Source organism: Penicillium cosmopolitanum, assembly GCF_028827165.1.
Source record: "Penicillium cosmopolitanum strain IBT 29677 chromosome Unknown utg000004l:1.0-4361866.0:1.0-4365735.0, whole genome shotgun sequence".
Classification (NCBI taxonomy): domain Eukaryota; kingdom Fungi; phylum Ascomycota; class Eurotiomycetes; order Eurotiales; family Aspergillaceae; genus Penicillium; species Penicillium cosmopolitanum.
Window position 1 is genome coordinate 544,663 of NW_026622674.1, and position 16,903 is coordinate 561,565.

Sequence of the window (16,903 nt, forward strand, 5' to 3'; positions counted from 1 at the left end):
GTGCCTGATTCACATGTAGCGAGGAGATCTGAACACGCAAAGGATTGAGGTCTGGCCTCGGGCTCGGGGCGCGATTCTCAACCATCACTTTGTTGCAGCCGCTGCACCTCCGATCCTTCAGAGCGTTGGCAGTTCACATGTCCCTCGCTTCGTATGGATGGTGAATGAAAATTACAGCCCCATGGCCGTGCATCGTATGATCATCGGAATCTTGTATGGGTATATGTGCCGCGGCCTCAATCGTTCGAGAACAGATCCAATGCAGCTTGTGATCGGGTGAGGGCATCTCTCAGCCCTGTGAGCGGGGCCATATTGCTCTGCATGGACTGGAGATGGCCGTGGAGTTGTTTCATGAGGACCTGGACCTCGGGGTCATCGTCCAACTAGATAATTGTCAGCACATTTGTTCCAACACAAGAGACGACCGCAAGCGTTCATACATCATCAAGGTTGATCTGGCTGTTCTTGGCATCCGCGAGTGTAAATTCAGATGATTGACCATCTTGAGCTTCCTTCGGGTTGTCCAACTGTCGGAGAACAGGGTGCTCCTGCAGAAGACAGTTAGCTCGAAGTTGTTTTGAGATGTGAAGTAGTTCCCTCACCTTCTTCATCTGGCGTTTTCTCTCAGCGTCTGCCCGCTTGGCGTTTTTATCCATCTCTTGCAACGCTTTCTTCTCGCTGGCAAGAAGTGCCTCCTCCTTCGCAATTTCGGATTTCAAGAGGTCGATACTGTCATTCATCGTGGACAATTTGGCTTCGAGGCCACGCTAGTAGCCAGTTAGTACGACATGAAGTGGGCGTTGGCAGGTTCCAGGTCACGCACATGTTCATTGAGCGCAGACTCGTAATCAAAGTTGGAGTCCTTGGTGATCGGAGGGAAGGGCATTCGTGGCAGTCGCTTTCCAAGACTATCGATCATATTAGATTAGCACGCTTTCGCTTTCTCATATTTCGCTACCACTTGTTTGCAGTGGATCACGCAGCATCCGCAAGGTAAACATTCGTAGACGTACTTGCGCACCACTGCCTGGACTGCACTCTGCGCCTCAATGCGCTTCTGTTCATTTTTATTGCGCATAATCACCGGTCGCTCTAGCGAGTGGAATAGGTCCCGGACCTTATCCTGGACCGGTTCGGGGAGAGTGGTCCATTTCGCCTTGATGGTCTTTTCGGGAACGCGACGAACTTGCGGCTTCAGATGCGCGTATCGCTTGGATTCGGTCGCTTCATCGTCATTTTCGCTGGCGCGCTTCCGTTTGGGCGGCATACTGGAGTGGAGTGGAGGGGATGTTCTGGTGTGGTGTGTTGATGAAGCTAAGTGCAATGCGGAGTTGCAGTTGAGTTCGGCGCGTCGGCCAAAACAGAGTGGATTGCCAGTGGGTCAGCCTGGGCTGGCGGGGGGGCTACATACTCCATGGGGGGCATACTTCATATCCCCCCAATTTACAATCTCTACATCATGTGAACTATTTACGGCCTTCCAAGCACCATGGAAAATTTTGATTATGTTAAGGAGCTCACCAGAACTCTTCGAGTGTTAAGTTCTTTCACATCCTGACTTCCCATGTTGCCATGGTCATGAACCATGTAATGATCGAGCAATGTATAATACCTCCTCTTGACTCCATGTCTCGCCTTCTGCCCGTCGGAAGCTATCAAGATCATTCAATGCCTCCAGAATATACGTTTTGGTACTTTCGTTATGTGCTGATGCAAAAGTGAATATCAATGCAGCTTGCATGGCAGGCAAACCAAGTGGTTCGTGGAGCCGACTATATTCGATGAGCTTCCAGACTCGGTGACAATGTTTTAAAACAAGTGCTTCCAGCTCCAGGCTCTCCGCCTTCATTTTTATACGCAGAGATATCAAAATTCGACAAACCACGATGCTGAAAATGGCGAGATGGCACATTGCCATCGCTGCCATTGTTGTCCTAACCTCGAACATAGTTGGCAGTGGATCATCCAACCGACGAGATGGAATTTCGCTGATTGATCCATGTTCATATATGAACCGATCAAGTGACTTTTCAATATGCTGCAACTCATTCAGCACGTCGTGTGCCTTTCGAGATAGGCTCGGAATATTGATTCCTGTGTCGCCCGTTGCAAGAAGTGAGCTTTCTCGCACAAGCGTGGGCCACACCGTCATCGACCGCATTAATCTAAAATACACAGTTTTGAGGTCTGTCGTGTGACCTCGCATATCGAGTGCATCAGCCCATTCGGGATTGACCAGAAAGCTATCTTCCCTTTGGGACACATAGTGCTGAGTCTGAAACCCATCGCATTAGCAACGTAGATCGCCCAATGTAGAGGGAAAAGAAGAATAGAGATCTCACTTACAATAGAGAGGTGACTGTCCATATTTGCTTGGAATTCCATCAAATCGTCCTTCTGGGGAGGGCCCCTCTTTTGTAACAATGCAGCTAAGCCAGAAGCGTGAACTTTGATGCCATTCTTTCGGAAATTCCCGAACAAAGCCTTTGAGACATTAGTTACTATAATATTACAAAAGAAAAGAGTAAAAAGCTTACCTCGAGACGATGTAATAAGATTGCACTGGACAGAGTGCCCAGAGAATCCCACTCATTAGGGTCATTGAGCGCCTGCTGCAGACTGCGCAATGCATGGCTGTATAAACGGGGTGGTATTCGATTGCACGGATCACATCCGCGTAGGAAATTTTCGTAAGAAGATATTAAGCATAGAGTTGCGGAATTTATGGCATTCGAATGGCCTAAAAGCTGCGGTATGTCGTAAATAAACTGACCCACCGTTCCTAAGCAGAATGAGGGATCTTGGATTCGAAGTGTTACGGCGAAACGACCTGACAGGATTTCAGATTCACTCATTGAAACTGAAACACAAGGATAACTCTGAAATCGCTTGTCATCGGACGTTATGATGGCCCCTTGAAGGGGTTTCCTCGTGGCATCCTTGGATCTTAAAGGAATCTTTCGAATTTTCGCGCCATCATCAATAAACTTCAACGAAGGCCGTGGGGGACAGACCCGTTTAGACCGTTGGCATGGCCCACAGACAGGCCAAGCGCCGTCGCACTATTTCCGTGCAATCGATTATTAGCTGGAGGGGCTCGCCACGATTTTCAGTTACTACATAGTCCCACCTTGACCTTTCGTTTCCGACACGTCTCGCAGCGGTTGCTTGGCAACGCCCCGACCATATTTTCTGTCTCTGACGTGCGAGATTTATCTGCTCAAGTAGGGGGGGTGCATTGGTCGGAGGATGGGCGATTTCAGGAGTTCTGTTGTTGGCCAGGGTCGACCTCGTATTCTCAGCCTGCGCCCCGCTCTTCGCAAATCCGCTCACTTTAAGTTTAGCGGCATAATGCTTGTCAAGGCGCAGTGGACGATCATCTACAACTTGGGCAATATGCAGTGACAACCTTTTTTTGTGAGGGTTAGATTAATATAAAAGCATCCGCAGCTGGGAATTTGGACGTTATACTCAATCAATATACCCACTCCCAACACATCTTCCCAAAGTCTATATTCGATTATCAAAATGTGCCTTCTTCTCATCCCTCTGCTTTGCAAAAAGCGCAAGAATTCTAAGAACGCCGATCCCTCACCACGACCAGTCCCTAATTCACATCAAAATGGTGGCGCCGGAATAGGAAGAAATGGCAAGAAATATCAAAAAGATTTGAAGAAATACGGACCTGAAGTTGCCGAAAAGAATCGAAGAAAAGAGTTGGAATTGCGGTAGCGGCGTGAGTGCTTACTGATGAAGTTCAATGTTTTGTTAAGCTAACAAGTCTTCTCAGAGCTTGTTGAAAGACCTTCGCTATTACCTCCAGTTGAGATACTGTTTCAATGTACGAAATGGACAAGCAGAAAGCATGGTCCCGGGTCCAACCTTGGAAGATATAGTCAACCGCCGGAGGGTGGAGAAGAATTTTGTTTGCCTATAATTAGTTTAAGCATGCCACTGGCAAGGATCAAGTGCCTTTCTAGAAGAGTTCTATTCTTAGAATAATATGTCATAATCTGCCATATCATACTACATAAGAGTGTTAGATATGGCAATTTTGTAACGAAATAATTGTGGACTAAGAACAACAGTCATACTCTAGAAAGAGCCTGTGCTATCATGCCATGCAGCACTGGGAAAATTGGTAAATTTTCCTTACAAATAATTTATTATTAAATCCTAGCAGATTGTTAGCCTCCAAAAGGTTTGCTGGAAGGCGTTGAAAGGTGAAGAAACTCATTGATTAAAGTTAATCCGTCTGAGCAGGCCTAATCTCACTCAATGTAACTAAGCCTTGCGCCCCCAGATTCACCTTGCAGATCATCCCCCCAAAAATGTCAATTTTGCGAGGACTGAATTGTAAGCCTACTCAGCATCGCCCGATTTCAGCCAGTGTTGTATGTAGCTTTCACAAGTTCGCAAAATGTCCCAGAATGGGAATGGCCTGTTACCATAAGTTGACTTCCAGGGAAGAAGGCAGATAATATTCGACGGCTCTGGTCAATGACTTCAAAAAGGAATAGTATAAAACCAAGCTCAACCCCCCCCTCAAATCATCCTCATCATCCCAAAGTATCAATCACTACCAATCCACTTCAACTCGACTTCATCAAGGCCCTCTTTCAATCCAAGCTTCGAACTTCTACCAAACAAAATGGCACCTATTACTCTCTTCGTCGCTATGCTAGCTACAGCATCTAGTGCATTTGGCTACACCTTCACAACCTGCAACGCAGGCTGCACCGGGACTGGCTGTGGAGGAGAAGCTACTTCGTGGACCCTTGGACCAGCCAGCACCCAAAACATTCCAGGCACCCAATGCATCATCTGGCCCTCGGGTGGTGAGGCCGGCTCGTGGGATGTATGCAATCGCGCCAACGGCGGTGGCTCCTGCACCAGCGGTAGCAACCTCAACTGCTTTGATGCTGAGGATTCGTCTGGAAGAAAGATCTGCAATACTGCTGGAACCCAGTTCATTGGTATCAAGGCATAAATCATTCAGGCAATGCCTATTTATACGCGCGTTCGAGTACACTCGTTTTAAAGGGATGGGTTGGTCAAGTATCTTCATTGCAAAGATATAGCATCTGCACTTCTTTTGTCTGCCCAGGTGTTCAGCTTCAAGTTGTGGATGCCCGATTTCTGAGATGGTGGAAAGGGGAGGTTGCTACTGTCAATTTGTTTGCCTGATTTACCATCGATTGTTGTTTTTTCAGTTAGCTTGTGTTTCTTGATTACTGTCACTTAATTTTCCCAAGTCAACACAAGAAATGATCTTATTAAAGCTCCCGGGCACGACATCTCGTATTTTGATATGCATGTTAGATGGAAGAGTACATTTTCTGATTACCGAATAATCCGGGTGAATATCATATCTCCTAAATTACAGCGAATATTAAAGATCCGCCGTAGTTTGAGGCTCCGTACTTCAAAGCAGGTCCCCACCTCCTCTGCCCGATGAGTCTTTGAAGCAAATGGTCAGATTTTCGAGCTCTTGTTGAAGCAATTCACGGTCGTCAAATTTCTGAGCTGTGTCGAAATCGATCAAAGTACCCTTCGAATTCTGGATAAGAAAATTAAATCCATTGGTCTCTCCATGTCGGACTCCTAAATCATGTAGTCGAGATAGTACCTCCCCGCACATCTCAATGTCCTGGGTGTCAGCGTGTCGGGCATCGCTTATGCGTTCCAGTAGAAGCCCAATCACCCGACCATTTTCAATTAAATGACCCAAGAAACGAGGTCCGGTATTATGGCCGGATATCAATTGATATGCTGTAGTTCGACTTTCCACGTATTGAATCTCCCAGTCGAACCGAGCGAATTTTGCGACGACTGTATCCTGGAATAATGAGGATTTGACTTCATAAATTCTTGCTCGTAATTTTCAACCAATCGAAAGGTCCGAATAGTCGACACAGGTTTCGTGCCAATCTATACAACTGCCGCCAAGACACCTCATACCTTTGTGGCTTCCATTAGCTCGCAATGGGGATGTGTTTTCCTTTCACTATTTCCCCACATTCCTTGAGATGATCCTGAAAACTGACCATCGTGTACTTTCGACGCCCGTGGAGTGGTCGACAATAATGTAGAGACTTGCAGGCGACACAATGAGAGCCTCAATCTGGGGATGCCGTTTTAAAATTGAAGAACGGAGCACATATGATACCAAAGAAGCGCCTAGGATTAGAAGTTTTTCGATCAAGAAGTCTTCAGTTCTAGGTGGCCGCAGCTTCGGTCCATCTTTTTTATGAAGTGATCGTTTCGTATTGAAGGCCGCTAGCTTTTTGGAAGCTACTTTTGAAGTGTACTCTTCCATCGAACTGATAGATCCGTGGACAGTAATTCCAGCTTCTCGTGCAGCAGAATAATCGTATAAAACCTCTCGACGCCGCCATTTTATTTTCCGCGATGAGTAACAGCCAGGGATGCTTTGAAGAGAAGGTAGCTTTGCAAGATTTTCAGAGTCAAGGCCGAGTTTCCAGATTCTATCATTCCGCGAGAGGGGTAGAAAATCGACATTTTCAGTAAAGCATAAGAAGCAAACACGACGACAGGTAACCAAGTACATTTAGCCGCCAAAGTCTCCACAGCTTTCACACTCTGCTGCAGTTATTCTGTCGTAAAAGTCCCCGCATGAAAAGAATCGTGCTGTGCCTATGTTGAGGCTTCCGAGAACTGATAGTGGTGCATGAACGCGTATAAGCTTGTACTGCGGGTGTGAGTCCGTGATCAATTTCGATCTTTTATTGACACGTCGAAAATCGGTCAGCGACTGTATGTCGAGGAGAAGAAGTGTCATGCAGATTATTTCTAGGGGGTGTCTATCAATAGCTCCAATCCCGTAGCACGGGGTATCTAGCTTGGAATGACGCTGCTCATCCGAAGCATGAAATTTGGCATAGTCATCTAGGGTATTATCCTGGATGTCGAGGAAAACATATGTGGATTCGCTCGTTTTTCGAGTGGCCATAGATCTTGTTGGTTGTGATTTCGCGACTCAGCGGCTGATCCGGCATGGAATTTGAGATTTGATAGAGCCTTGTTTTTAGTAAGAAATTCAAGGATGCAGAAGCTGGAGAAGTGGAGACATAAAAGAATGGCAGGTGTCGACTTTGGCAGCGCTGTTCACAGTAACTTCCATGGATCACCCGTTTAACCCTCGTGCCACAATCGCTTAGTAATCCTTGGATCATTCATCCACCTGTCCCATCACTACCATTGAATTGTAGTTATAGGGCGATTGGCCCATCACGCTACGACAGCAGGAAGCGATGCTCGGCCCTGACTTTCGATTTATTATCGATACTAAGCTTGTTCTTAAAGTCTGTATCTTTCACTGTTCATTTTAATTCAATCACTATAGTCTTACATAGTCAACATATGTGTACAATGGCCTGAAAACCACATTTTATATTCATCATTTGATGCAGTGTGCCGCCCAGGGGAAGTCACTATTTGCCATGCAGCAGGACTTGGTCCATACTATGTATGCCTCAATATATGCCAGTGCGGTTCAATATATGAGAAAAAGAAAACAAGATGCAGAAAAGAGGTATGATGAACGCAACAACCAGCGAACTTGCCCACCCCCTCCAAAAAACGAAATGGTATCAATCATCAAGAGCCTATAGCGCCCACTCGCAATGAGTGCGTCTTCCAAACCTACCCAACCCAGCCGCTAAACCGCTAGAAAACAAGATAATGCGCCAAACCAGTTCAAATGATAAAATGAAACAACATTAAGGGTTCATGGTCACGTCACGTCAGAGGGATCACACCAAGTGCCCCCCGTTATCGTGGCATGACCAGACCATTAATGCCCTTCATCTCTACTATTTGCCTTTGTAGAATATCATTACCGCGTAACAGTTCCTCGAGCCAGTCAGCGGCCTGAGTCAGCATGGCACTCTTGCTAAACCCGCCACCCCGGAGTCCCGGGACGAGAATGCATAGATCGTCGAAACCTTGACGGATGAGATTACGCCGCTTCTGCTCCGAGAGGATGTGGTTGGTTCTCTTCTGCTCTTCAGAAAGATTCTCACGAGCGTTCTTGCTATTCGGTGTAAGTCGCGCCTTGCTCGAGGAGTTTGTGGCGGTAGAGGCACGTCGCGCTTTGGCATTGCTCGGGGTCCTGGACTTTCGAACCAGTCTTGCATCTTCTTCGTCCGAGAGCATTTCGCCATCTTTGATTATGCGTTGTCGTTTGCGTGGCTGGGATAGATCTTCTTGTTCCGCGTTGCGAAGGTTGGCTCGTTGGGCGTGAGCGGCAACCAGTCGCTCCGGGGTCGTTGGGCGAGTATTGGCCGCGCTGGCCTGAGGCTCGAAACAGTCTAGATGTTCTAAAAGATCCCGCGTGCGAGTTTCCATGTCGGGTTGGTCGGGTGGGGCGATGTAGCCCTGGTCCATGAAACTGTTGTCAGAGCCCCAATGCAGACCTCGCACTTTGCGAGAGGGGTGCTGGTCTTTGGGGATGGGGTCTCGGACATCGAAGAGCATCTCGGAAGTGTGAAACCCGGTTGGAAGTTGAGCTCTTGTCGGGGATGAGCCGGATGCATGTGCCACACCCACAGGATGTGTGGCGCGGCGGCCTTGGGATGAAATGGGCTGACCAGCGAAGGCTTGCTGCGCCAGCGCAGAGCCGATTTCAGCGCCATTCATGCCATTTTGGTAGAGCATCGAGGCAGCCGCGTAGACATCATAGCCTGCACCAGCACCATTCCCGAGCATCAATCCAGGTTTGAGATTTTGCTGCTGTTGGAAGGATGGTTGAGACAGCGATGTCGTCGAGCCCTCGAATGTTGGGGGCAGTTCACTGTTCCAGTCAAAGTGGATACCGGAAGATTTGTCCTGTTGACCGCGAGGCCAGAAGTCATTTGAAAAGCTGTTTGAATTCATAGTCGTGAAGAAGTTGTCAAGCATGTTGGATTCGTTATCGTCAAGAAGTGAAGGACCCGGGGGCAAGGCGGGTGCCTGTTCAAATGGGGTATCCATCGGAGCGAGAAAGGAGTCTGGAAGAATATTAGAAACGACGTTTCACCCTGAGACGATAGAGAATCGGAAGAGTCATCGGGACGAAACTTACAGCCAAATGGACCAGCGTCTGGAGGGGAAGTGCGAGTGGTATGTACTTCAGGACCGGGTCCATTCATTGTCACAAGCGACCACGATCTTTAGGTAGAAGGGGGAGGATAGCGGGATGGGATGGGGTCAGAAAGTATCGCTCTGAGCGATGGAGAGCAAAGATGACCGGAGCCAAGCGATCATGCCTCGTGAAAATCCGGGGAACAAGTTTCGTCCGTGATATAAGATTGAGTCACGTCAAGCGAGGATCTGCGTTGCAGTTCACGACGGTGTAGGAGAACGGAGGATGTCGGGATGCCAGGTGAAGATCAAGATGAGAAAAAACACAAAGAACGATTCAAGAAGAAAAGGCAAGTGTGATGACGAGGAAGATGGAGGAGAAAGCTGGGGAAGATGAGTGTGGAGCGCCTCAATCATCAACATCGCATCGCAATCATCGTCGGCCTCGGATCACATGCAAATTTTCCGCGGTCGCGTGACGTAACGTACTGCATTTACCATACAATACCGCCCAGTCCCACTATGGCAAGAAGGGACCGGGAAGCGTTGAATACAGTATGGCCATAACAAATTAGCTATGGGATGATTGGTGATGGGTAATTCTACGAATAGTTACAGGAATGCATAGATACATACACTCTGTATGTGTGTATCTACAGTATAGAGTGGAGTAGATGCTGTATGTGGTGCAGTGCGTGCAGTACGTGCAATGCAGTGTAGTGTATAGTGTAGGTATATGTATAGTTCCATACTGTATGTACCGTACCTACATGTGTGCCTTCCACATCTCGACTATGAGAGGACTACAGCCTGAGTACTGTACTCTTTACTTACAGTCTACTCCGTACACTACACTCTTACCTTCTGCCTTTGACACGAGCACACCTACACCTTACACCTTACACCTTAGTGACTCTGTACAGACCTCCACTGCCGTGGACCTTGGTCCGTGGTCCGATGTCCGACAAAGCCCCGCAGTCTCCATACCCTGACCCCTTCCTTTCATACTCTCCATGATCGTCCACCCCCTGAGAACAATCCCAAACCTAACAAAGTCCTTTTGCGGGGACTTCTTCCTAGAGGGGCCGAGGTTCATTACTCCCCTACCCTACTTATACTACCCCGTCACACAGATCCACGGTTGATCATCGACGCGAGAAAAGAAAAGAAGGAAAACAAAAAACACCGATCTCTTGCAGGAGGGTTGCCCCGGGAGGATCCCCCCCCCCCCTTCTCCTCCCTCGGCTCCGAGCCAATACTACCCAATTTTCGGGCACCCGCAAATTCTCGGTCACCGGTCACCGGCCACCTACTGGAAGTCTGTTGTTTGCGATCTCTCTTGTTTTCCCCTGTCGTCTCATTGGCGACAGGTAACACGCGTTGGACCTGCCATCCCCGATCCAGACCCTAACGAAAGCCTTGGCACGCCGTTGAGACCGGCTGGGATGCTTATCCCGAGTCTCCCGCCGATCAAGATATGGTTACCGGCAGGATGGATCCTGTCGTCCGGCTGAGTCTCCATGACCGTCAATTTAGGACCCGGGTTCTTCACCCGTAAGTCGTTCCTGAACTTGGGAGCTGGGGTTCGCTTCCCCTTCCTCCCCCCCCCCCCAAATAACGGTTTCTTCAGGAACCGTGGAAACCAACCCCGTGTAGTACGGAGTACTTACTTATATCGGTATCCAGTTTACTTCGCGCCTACGCATTAGGTTATCTCTCCGCGGTCACCCCCAAACTCATCTCCTACGCCCGAAGACTCGGGGCAAGAAACTGGGATACCACTCAAAAGCTACGTGAGGTACGTTTCAGGTCACTTTTGAGATTTCTTTGAGCAACTTTCCAGTCACGCAGTGATGTCACTGCTGCCCCTCCCTGGTGCTCAAATTACAGTCTCTCGATCGTTGCGATATACCTCGCAGGCTGACTTCGAATCTGAACCTTATAGCTGGCTCAAGTTCTAGCCGGGCCTTTGCGTATCAACAGTTTCCCAACATTCTGCGCTGCGTTGGTCGGTGGATCAACCTTCCTACCGGCGCTGTTGTATCGGATATGTGTCTCGATCGTATCCAGTCCCTCCAAGGGTGACATTCGATTGTCCCTACGCCTGCGCCGCTTGGTACAGTTCGTCACGGCGTTCATCTCGGCATGGTTTAGTTTCCAACTACTGAACAAGAACCGTGGCCTTTCACGGAAAGATGTAAGCAGGAGAAGAGCAACAATCAGTCAAGAGGAGGACCCTGCCAGTGTCCCAGCCAATGCTCTCGAGCGCCCACCGCCTCCCGAGCTGGTCGGGAGGACAATGGACCTCACTCTTTTCACGGTCACAAGAGCGGTGGACGTGGTTGCCTGTCTGGCATGGAGTCGTTGGCGGCGCCGTCGCAGATTACAAAATCGCTGGACCCTGGCTGAATCTGTGGCCCCCGGTCTCGCAGACGCTGGAGTTTTCGCCATGAGTGCAGCCGTGGTCATGTGGGCATGGTTTTATGTGCCGGAAAGGCTACCTCGAAGTTACGAGAAGTGGATTGGAGAGGTAGCCAAGGTGGACACGCGATTGATCGAGGCTCTCCGTCGTGTTCGCTGGGGCACTTTCGTATATGGAAAGGATACAGGCCAAGCGCCTCTTCTAGAAGCCATGTGCAGAGACTACAACTGGCCCATAGAATGGGGAGACCCAGCCAAAACAGTCCCCATTCCGTGCGAAATGGTACACATGGGCTGCGGCCCTAATTGCGAGCTCCACGCATTGTCCCGCTTTGCTAGAACCTTCAAGTTTGCTTGTGCAACCTATATCCCATTGCAGATTGTCCTGCGCTTACGGGGCTTGAAGAACCCTGCCGTCTTGACTCGGGCCATATCCGAGGGTGCCCAGTCATCTGCCTTCCTCGCCTCCTTCGTGAGCCTCTTCTACTACTCCGTTTGTCTAGCCCGGACCCGACTTGGTCCCAAGATCTTCGACCAAAAGACAGTCACCCCGCTGATGTGGGATTCTGGTCTTTGTGTTGGGGCAGGATGCTTTATGTGTGGGTGGAGTGTACTTGTTGAAAAGGCGCGGAAGCGACAAGAACTGGCATTGTTTGTGGCACCTCGAGCTGTGTCTACGGTGCTGCCACGGTTGTATGAGAAAAAGGTATGTTATGTTTTATCCTCCCATCTCCCGGTTGGCGTGTGGTTACACACGCTTTACCTTTTTTCGAGGAGCCTCGGTGCTTCTTGGAGACCTTTTATCATAGTCATGCGATAACTAACAATTTTTTCCCCTTTCTGACAGTATTTTTACCGCGAGCATATTGCCTTTGCAACGAGCGCTGCTATTCTTATCACCTGCCTTCGGGAAAAGCCTCGCTTGGTCCGAGGCGTCTTCGGCCGTCTTGCTACCAGCTTGTTGAACTAGGAGTGCTGTGGTGTTTCTGTATTATTATCACGTTTTCACGGACTGTCCAGGTCGACTGTTTTATTAGCATTTACCTACTAGAAGACACTATAATGTGTATCAATAGAATATTGAATCATTATTTAATCTGAAACTTACCTTAGTAAGCTTTGAACCCTCAACGAAAAATGCCAGTCAGTCAGTCAGGTACGTGAATATGCACCGCTAGCTTGAAGTATTCGACTTGTAAAAATCCCTGGTCTTCTAATTAAATTTCCTGAGGGATGCCTGCTCTCTCAATGGGGCTCTGTGCTGACACCCCGATGGGACGGCACGTGACTGCACTATCGATAACGGCTGGCACATGATCTTCAATTGGAGTGAAGGCCACCCGCATGATCGACGCATTGCTCCAATCTGAAGATATCAAGCCATGTTCCGCTCACTATTCCCCTCATGGGGACGCTGTACGCTGACTGGAACTATTCCACAGCGCTCAATCTATCTGCGAAAAGGTATATTCGAAGCAGAGAGGAGGTATTTCTCTGGCAATTCTCTGCTCCGCGCACCACGCAATGACTCCGCAGCGCCGTTCAACACGCCGCAATCGCAGCAGCGCAATACCTCCACTATGTGAGTCGAAGCTCTAGCTTTATTTATGCAGATTAGTCAATTTGGGCTAACAATCGCTCTCAGGTATTACACCATCAGTATGATTCTCGGAACTGTCGCTCTCGCATACGGATCAGTTCCTCTCTACAAAATGGTTAGCAGCACCCATAGTTGCCCTTAGCAAACCACCAACGTCCTGTGTTAATCCTTCTCTCTCGGATGCAGATTTGCCAACAAACCGGCTGGGGCGGACAACCCATCCTCACCCATCGCAATGGGGACGGCGACACTGCCGCACGCGTTACACCCGTGACGGACTCCCGACGCCTCCGTATTACCTTCAATGGCTCTGTTTCCGACGTCCTGCCATGGAAGTTCACACCGCAACAACGAGAGGTGCGAGTCTTGCCGGGCGAGACCGCGCTGGCGTTCTACACTGCCGTGAACAAGGGCCCTCAGGATATCATTGGAGTTGCTACGTATAGTGTCACTCCGGGACAGGTGGCGCCTTATTTCAGCAAGATCCAATGCTTCTGCTTCGAGGAGCAAAAGCTCAATGCTGGAGAGTCGGTGGATATGCCTGTCTTTTTCTACATTGATCCCGACTTTGCAACGGATCCGAACATGCAGGGCATTGATACGATCACACTGTCTTATACCTTCTTTAGTAAGAACACCACCCATAAAGGAAATTATCTTTTTGTGACCGAACTGACCCATCGCAGAAGCAAGATATGATGATAATGGCGTTTTGAAACCCATTCAATCATGATATACTGCCCCCGTGATCCTCAAAGACCCACGGTGCACACCCTGGACACTAGAACTGGCTTCATAAACCAGTAATTCGAAATTTGATTGATCAATAGAAGTCTGCAAAGTGCAAACTGCTTCTGACTCGACGTTCTCGATTCCATCTCATCTCATAAAAATCACACCTGTACGATACAAGTTGGAGTTAACGGAAATATTTGGAGCTGAATAGAAATTCAAGAGTGTATATATACTATTAAACCAGCTGCAATTGTTTCAATCTTCATTATAGAGTATTTGTCCTCGTGGGTTTTCATATGTGCATTGCTGTTTGATCAATTCGCATGTAGAGATGGTCTGCAATTAAGTGCCCGCACGGACCAAGCGTTAATTAGGCGGCGCGTTCCCGACGCGTCCTCCACAACCTGTATTTTCTTAGACAATCCAACCATCCAGCTATCCCACCAATCCCTCAGATATCATAATGGCGCTCCTCGTTGACAAGCTCCGACCACGGTCGCTCGACGCCCTTACATATCACCCCGAGCTTTCGGATCGCCTACGGTCGTTGGTAAGTGTGCCACAACTTGCCGAGCAGTAGCAGGCAGCTCAACTAATGCGAATCACTGCTTCACAGGCCCAGAGCGGAGACTTCCCTCACCTTTTAGTATACGGACCTTCCGGAGCAGGCAAGAAAACGCGCATCATTGCGACTTTGAAGGAACTGTACGGACCAGGCGTGGAGAAGATCAAGATCGACGCCCGAGTCTTCCAAACCACCAGCAACCGCAAGCTCGAATTCAACATCGTCTCCTCTGTTTATCACATGGAAATCACCCCGGCCGACGTCGGAAACTATGACCGAGTCGTCATTCAGGAATTGCTCAAGGAAGTCGCTCAGACGCAGCAGGTGGATCTGTCAGCGAAGCAGCGATTCAAAATTGTCGTCATCAACGAAGCCGACCATCTCACGCGCGATGCACAGGCCGCGCTGAGACGCACAATGGAGAAATATAGTCCTAATCTGCGTTTGATTCTCCTCGCCAACAGCACGTCGAATATTATTGCTCCTATTCGATCGCGAACCCTGCTGGTCAGGGTTGCTGCGCCTACAGAAAAAGACATTTGCTCGGCACTTCGCATTGCCGCGAAGAGAGAGGGCTGGACTGAAGCCGACGGGTTGAACAAGCGGATTGCAAAGGAGAGTGGACGGAATCTGCGTCGGGCACTGCTGATGTTTGAATCTATCTATGCGCAAAAGTGAGAACGCCACAGGCCATCCCCTCTCGGATTATGGGAATTCCAGTACTAATTGCCATGGATATTTAGTGAGAAAGTTACAGACACGAGCCCTATCCCTCCCCCCGACTGGGAAGCTCTCATCCAAGTAACGGCGGATGAGATTCTTAAAGACCGATCACCTGCCAGCCTTTTGCAGGTCCGCACTCGCCTCTATGATCTTTTGACCCACTGCATCCCCCCAACAACCGTACTCAAGGTGAGAATTGGATGCGATATTTCCAGATACCCGTGGCAGAAACTTACTTGTCTCACAGACTTTGACTTTCAAGCTCGTGGCACGAGTGGACGACGCACTCAAGCCCGAAGTGATTAAATGGTCTGCATTCTACGAGCACCGAATCAAGCTGGGAAGTGTAAGTACTACTTAGGAGAACCCCAAGAGGCCTGATATTGGTGTAGAACTAACTCTCGCATAGAAAGTCATTTTCCACCTCGAGGCCTTCGTGGCCAAGTTCATGCGCATCTACGAAACGTTTGTCACCTGAGATCCATCACCTTTAAACATGAATGCTAACTCTAAATCAGTTATTTGATGGGCATGATGGAGTTTTGAAGCTTGAATATTACAAACAATGAATGACGATTGTATACTACCAGGGCGCAGAATTCTGATCTAATGATCTCGAAATGCTCGCCATTCTGTCAGTTTGCGGAACATGACACCGGTGCCCGGGACTCGGAAAAGCTGCGCTAGGACTTCTCTCTTTTTTTGTAGGCGCATGAAGGCATTTTCGTGGTAGATTTATTGGCGTTTCGATTGCAGGTTCTCAGCTATGCATCTAGTGATCAATACACTTTGCATTAATTAAACCATAGCAGGGGACAACCATGCAACAATCATTTTGAAGGAGTCCCTTTAATTAAAGCACGCTACTAAACCATCATTCCAATATTACTAGTAGGAATCAGTATTGATGTATCAGCAGTCAAGAAGCGGAGTTCCTGGAAGGTTCAAGTTTGCCTGTTGGATCGACCTATACTACGTCATCACCTACCGTCACAGGACCACCTCAGAGCATTTACTGAGATCATGCCGGGTTCCTTCCCCGCCTTATATAATATCCTGACTATTTCGAATCATTCGGAACTAAGATAATAGCAAGGTGCAACCAAGACCTTCAAGATGGACGATCCGAGATTGATTGACATGGAGCCTGGTGGGGAAAGCACCCAGTATGACAAGTCCTATCTAGCCCGAGAGAACCCCGCCGCTGCCATTGAATAGCCTGGAGCTTCTAACTGAACTGATGAATGTAGATATGAGTCCATCCGATTGTACACTGAGCCTCCTGAGAAGCAAACCGGGCAAATGGGGAGTAAGTAAACGACCGTATTACCGGTTCAACTCCTACCAGGGCAAAATGATACTTGTGTATACTGACTGGAATGTGTAGGTGGAGAAGCGCATACTCAAAGCCAGCTTAGTACCAAAGGCGAACCTGCAAGCGAGGCCAATGGCAGTGGCGATGAATACAAGATGGCGCAGAGACTAGGAAGGGGCGTTGTGAACGAATCTGAAGGTAAATAGAGAATATATCGTTGTCTTCTAAAACTCCTAATACCAGACAAAAAGATCTTCCCGGGAGGAGCCGGATTTCATGGACACCCCCCGGAAGACGCGCAAAAAGACTAACGGTAATGTACAGAGGATCTCGACACACCAGGCGATGCAGCCACCGCCAAAGCGAGGAGACAGCAGGGGTATGGGCCCGGCTCCAATGTCGGTGCTTAATTCAACATAGGGCAAAAGTGGAATGGAAGCGTTGAAAAACATGAAGTCTC

General features: G+C 48.7%; 7 protein-coding genes across 7 annotated transcripts; 4 read left to right on the forward strand and 3 right to left on the reverse strand.

The window, feature by feature from the left end:
• Positions 1 to 236: 236 nt before the first annotated feature.
• Positions 237 to 1,267, reverse strand: N7509_001644 (uncharacterized protein; the record flags this gene model as incomplete). Its single annotated transcript, XM_056626281.1, has 5 exons — positions 237 to 383; positions 441 to 548; positions 603 to 767; positions 824 to 908; positions 1,014 to 1,267. 5 exons carry the CDS (start codon positions 1,265 to 1,267, stop codon positions 237 to 239), a joined length of 759 nt encoding a protein of 252 aa, XP_056492076.1.
• Positions 1,268 to 1,576: 309 nt separating this feature from the next.
• On the reverse strand, positions 1,577 to 2,855 carry N7509_001645 (uncharacterized protein; the record flags this gene model as incomplete). Its single annotated transcript, XM_056626282.1, has 3 exons — positions 1,577 to 2,275; positions 2,347 to 2,484; positions 2,538 to 2,855. The coding sequence occupies 3 exons, from the start codon at positions 2,853 to 2,855 to the stop codon at positions 1,577 to 1,579; spliced, it is 1,155 nt and encodes a 384-aa protein (XP_056492077.1).
• Positions 2,856 to 4,651: 1,796 nt separating this feature from the next.
• Positions 4,652 to 4,990, forward strand: N7509_001646 (uncharacterized protein; the record flags this gene model as incomplete). The annotated part of the gene is made up of 1 exon (XM_056626283.1): positions 4,652 to 4,990. The coding sequence occupies one exon, from the start codon at positions 4,652 to 4,654 to the stop codon at positions 4,988 to 4,990; it is 339 nt and encodes a 112-aa protein (XP_056492078.1).
• Positions 4,991 to 7,794: 2,804 nt separating this feature from the next.
• N7509_001647 (basic helix-loop-helix domain-containing protein) lies at positions 7,795 to 9,152 on the reverse strand (the record flags this gene model as incomplete). Its single annotated transcript, XM_056626284.1, has 2 exons — positions 7,795 to 9,011; positions 9,077 to 9,152. The coding sequence occupies 2 exons, from the start codon at positions 9,150 to 9,152 to the stop codon at positions 7,795 to 7,797; spliced, it is 1,293 nt and encodes a 430-aa protein (XP_056492079.1).
• Positions 9,153 to 10,576: 1,424 nt separating this feature from the next.
• N7509_001648 (cytochrome c oxidase assembly protein) lies at positions 10,577 to 13,838 on the forward strand (the record flags this gene model as incomplete). Its single annotated transcript, XM_056626285.1, has 8 exons — positions 10,577 to 10,638; positions 10,771 to 10,882; positions 11,030 to 12,211; positions 12,353 to 12,449; positions 12,886 to 13,087; positions 13,151 to 13,220; positions 13,292 to 13,733; positions 13,792 to 13,838. The coding sequence occupies 8 exons, from the start codon at positions 10,577 to 10,579 to the stop codon at positions 13,836 to 13,838; spliced, it is 2,214 nt and encodes a 737-aa protein (XP_056492080.1).
• Positions 13,839 to 14,303: 465 nt separating this feature from the next.
• On the forward strand, positions 14,304 to 15,674 carry N7509_001649 (replication factor C subunit 5; the record flags this gene model as incomplete). Its single annotated transcript, XM_056626286.1, has 6 exons — positions 14,304 to 14,390; positions 14,457 to 15,079; positions 15,149 to 15,317; positions 15,376 to 15,474; positions 15,538 to 15,593; positions 15,647 to 15,674. The coding sequence occupies 6 exons, from the start codon at positions 14,304 to 14,306 to the stop codon at positions 15,672 to 15,674; spliced, it is 1,062 nt and encodes a 353-aa protein (XP_056492081.1).
• Positions 15,675 to 16,244: 570 nt separating this feature from the next.
• N7509_001650 (uncharacterized protein) lies at positions 16,245 to 16,853 on the forward strand (the record flags this gene model as incomplete). The annotated part of the gene is made up of 4 exons (XM_056626287.1): positions 16,245 to 16,294; positions 16,379 to 16,437; positions 16,516 to 16,641; positions 16,768 to 16,853. 4 exons carry the CDS (start codon positions 16,245 to 16,247, stop codon positions 16,851 to 16,853), a joined length of 321 nt encoding a protein of 106 aa, XP_056492082.1.
• Between the last annotated feature and the right edge of the window lie 50 nt (positions 16,854 to 16,903).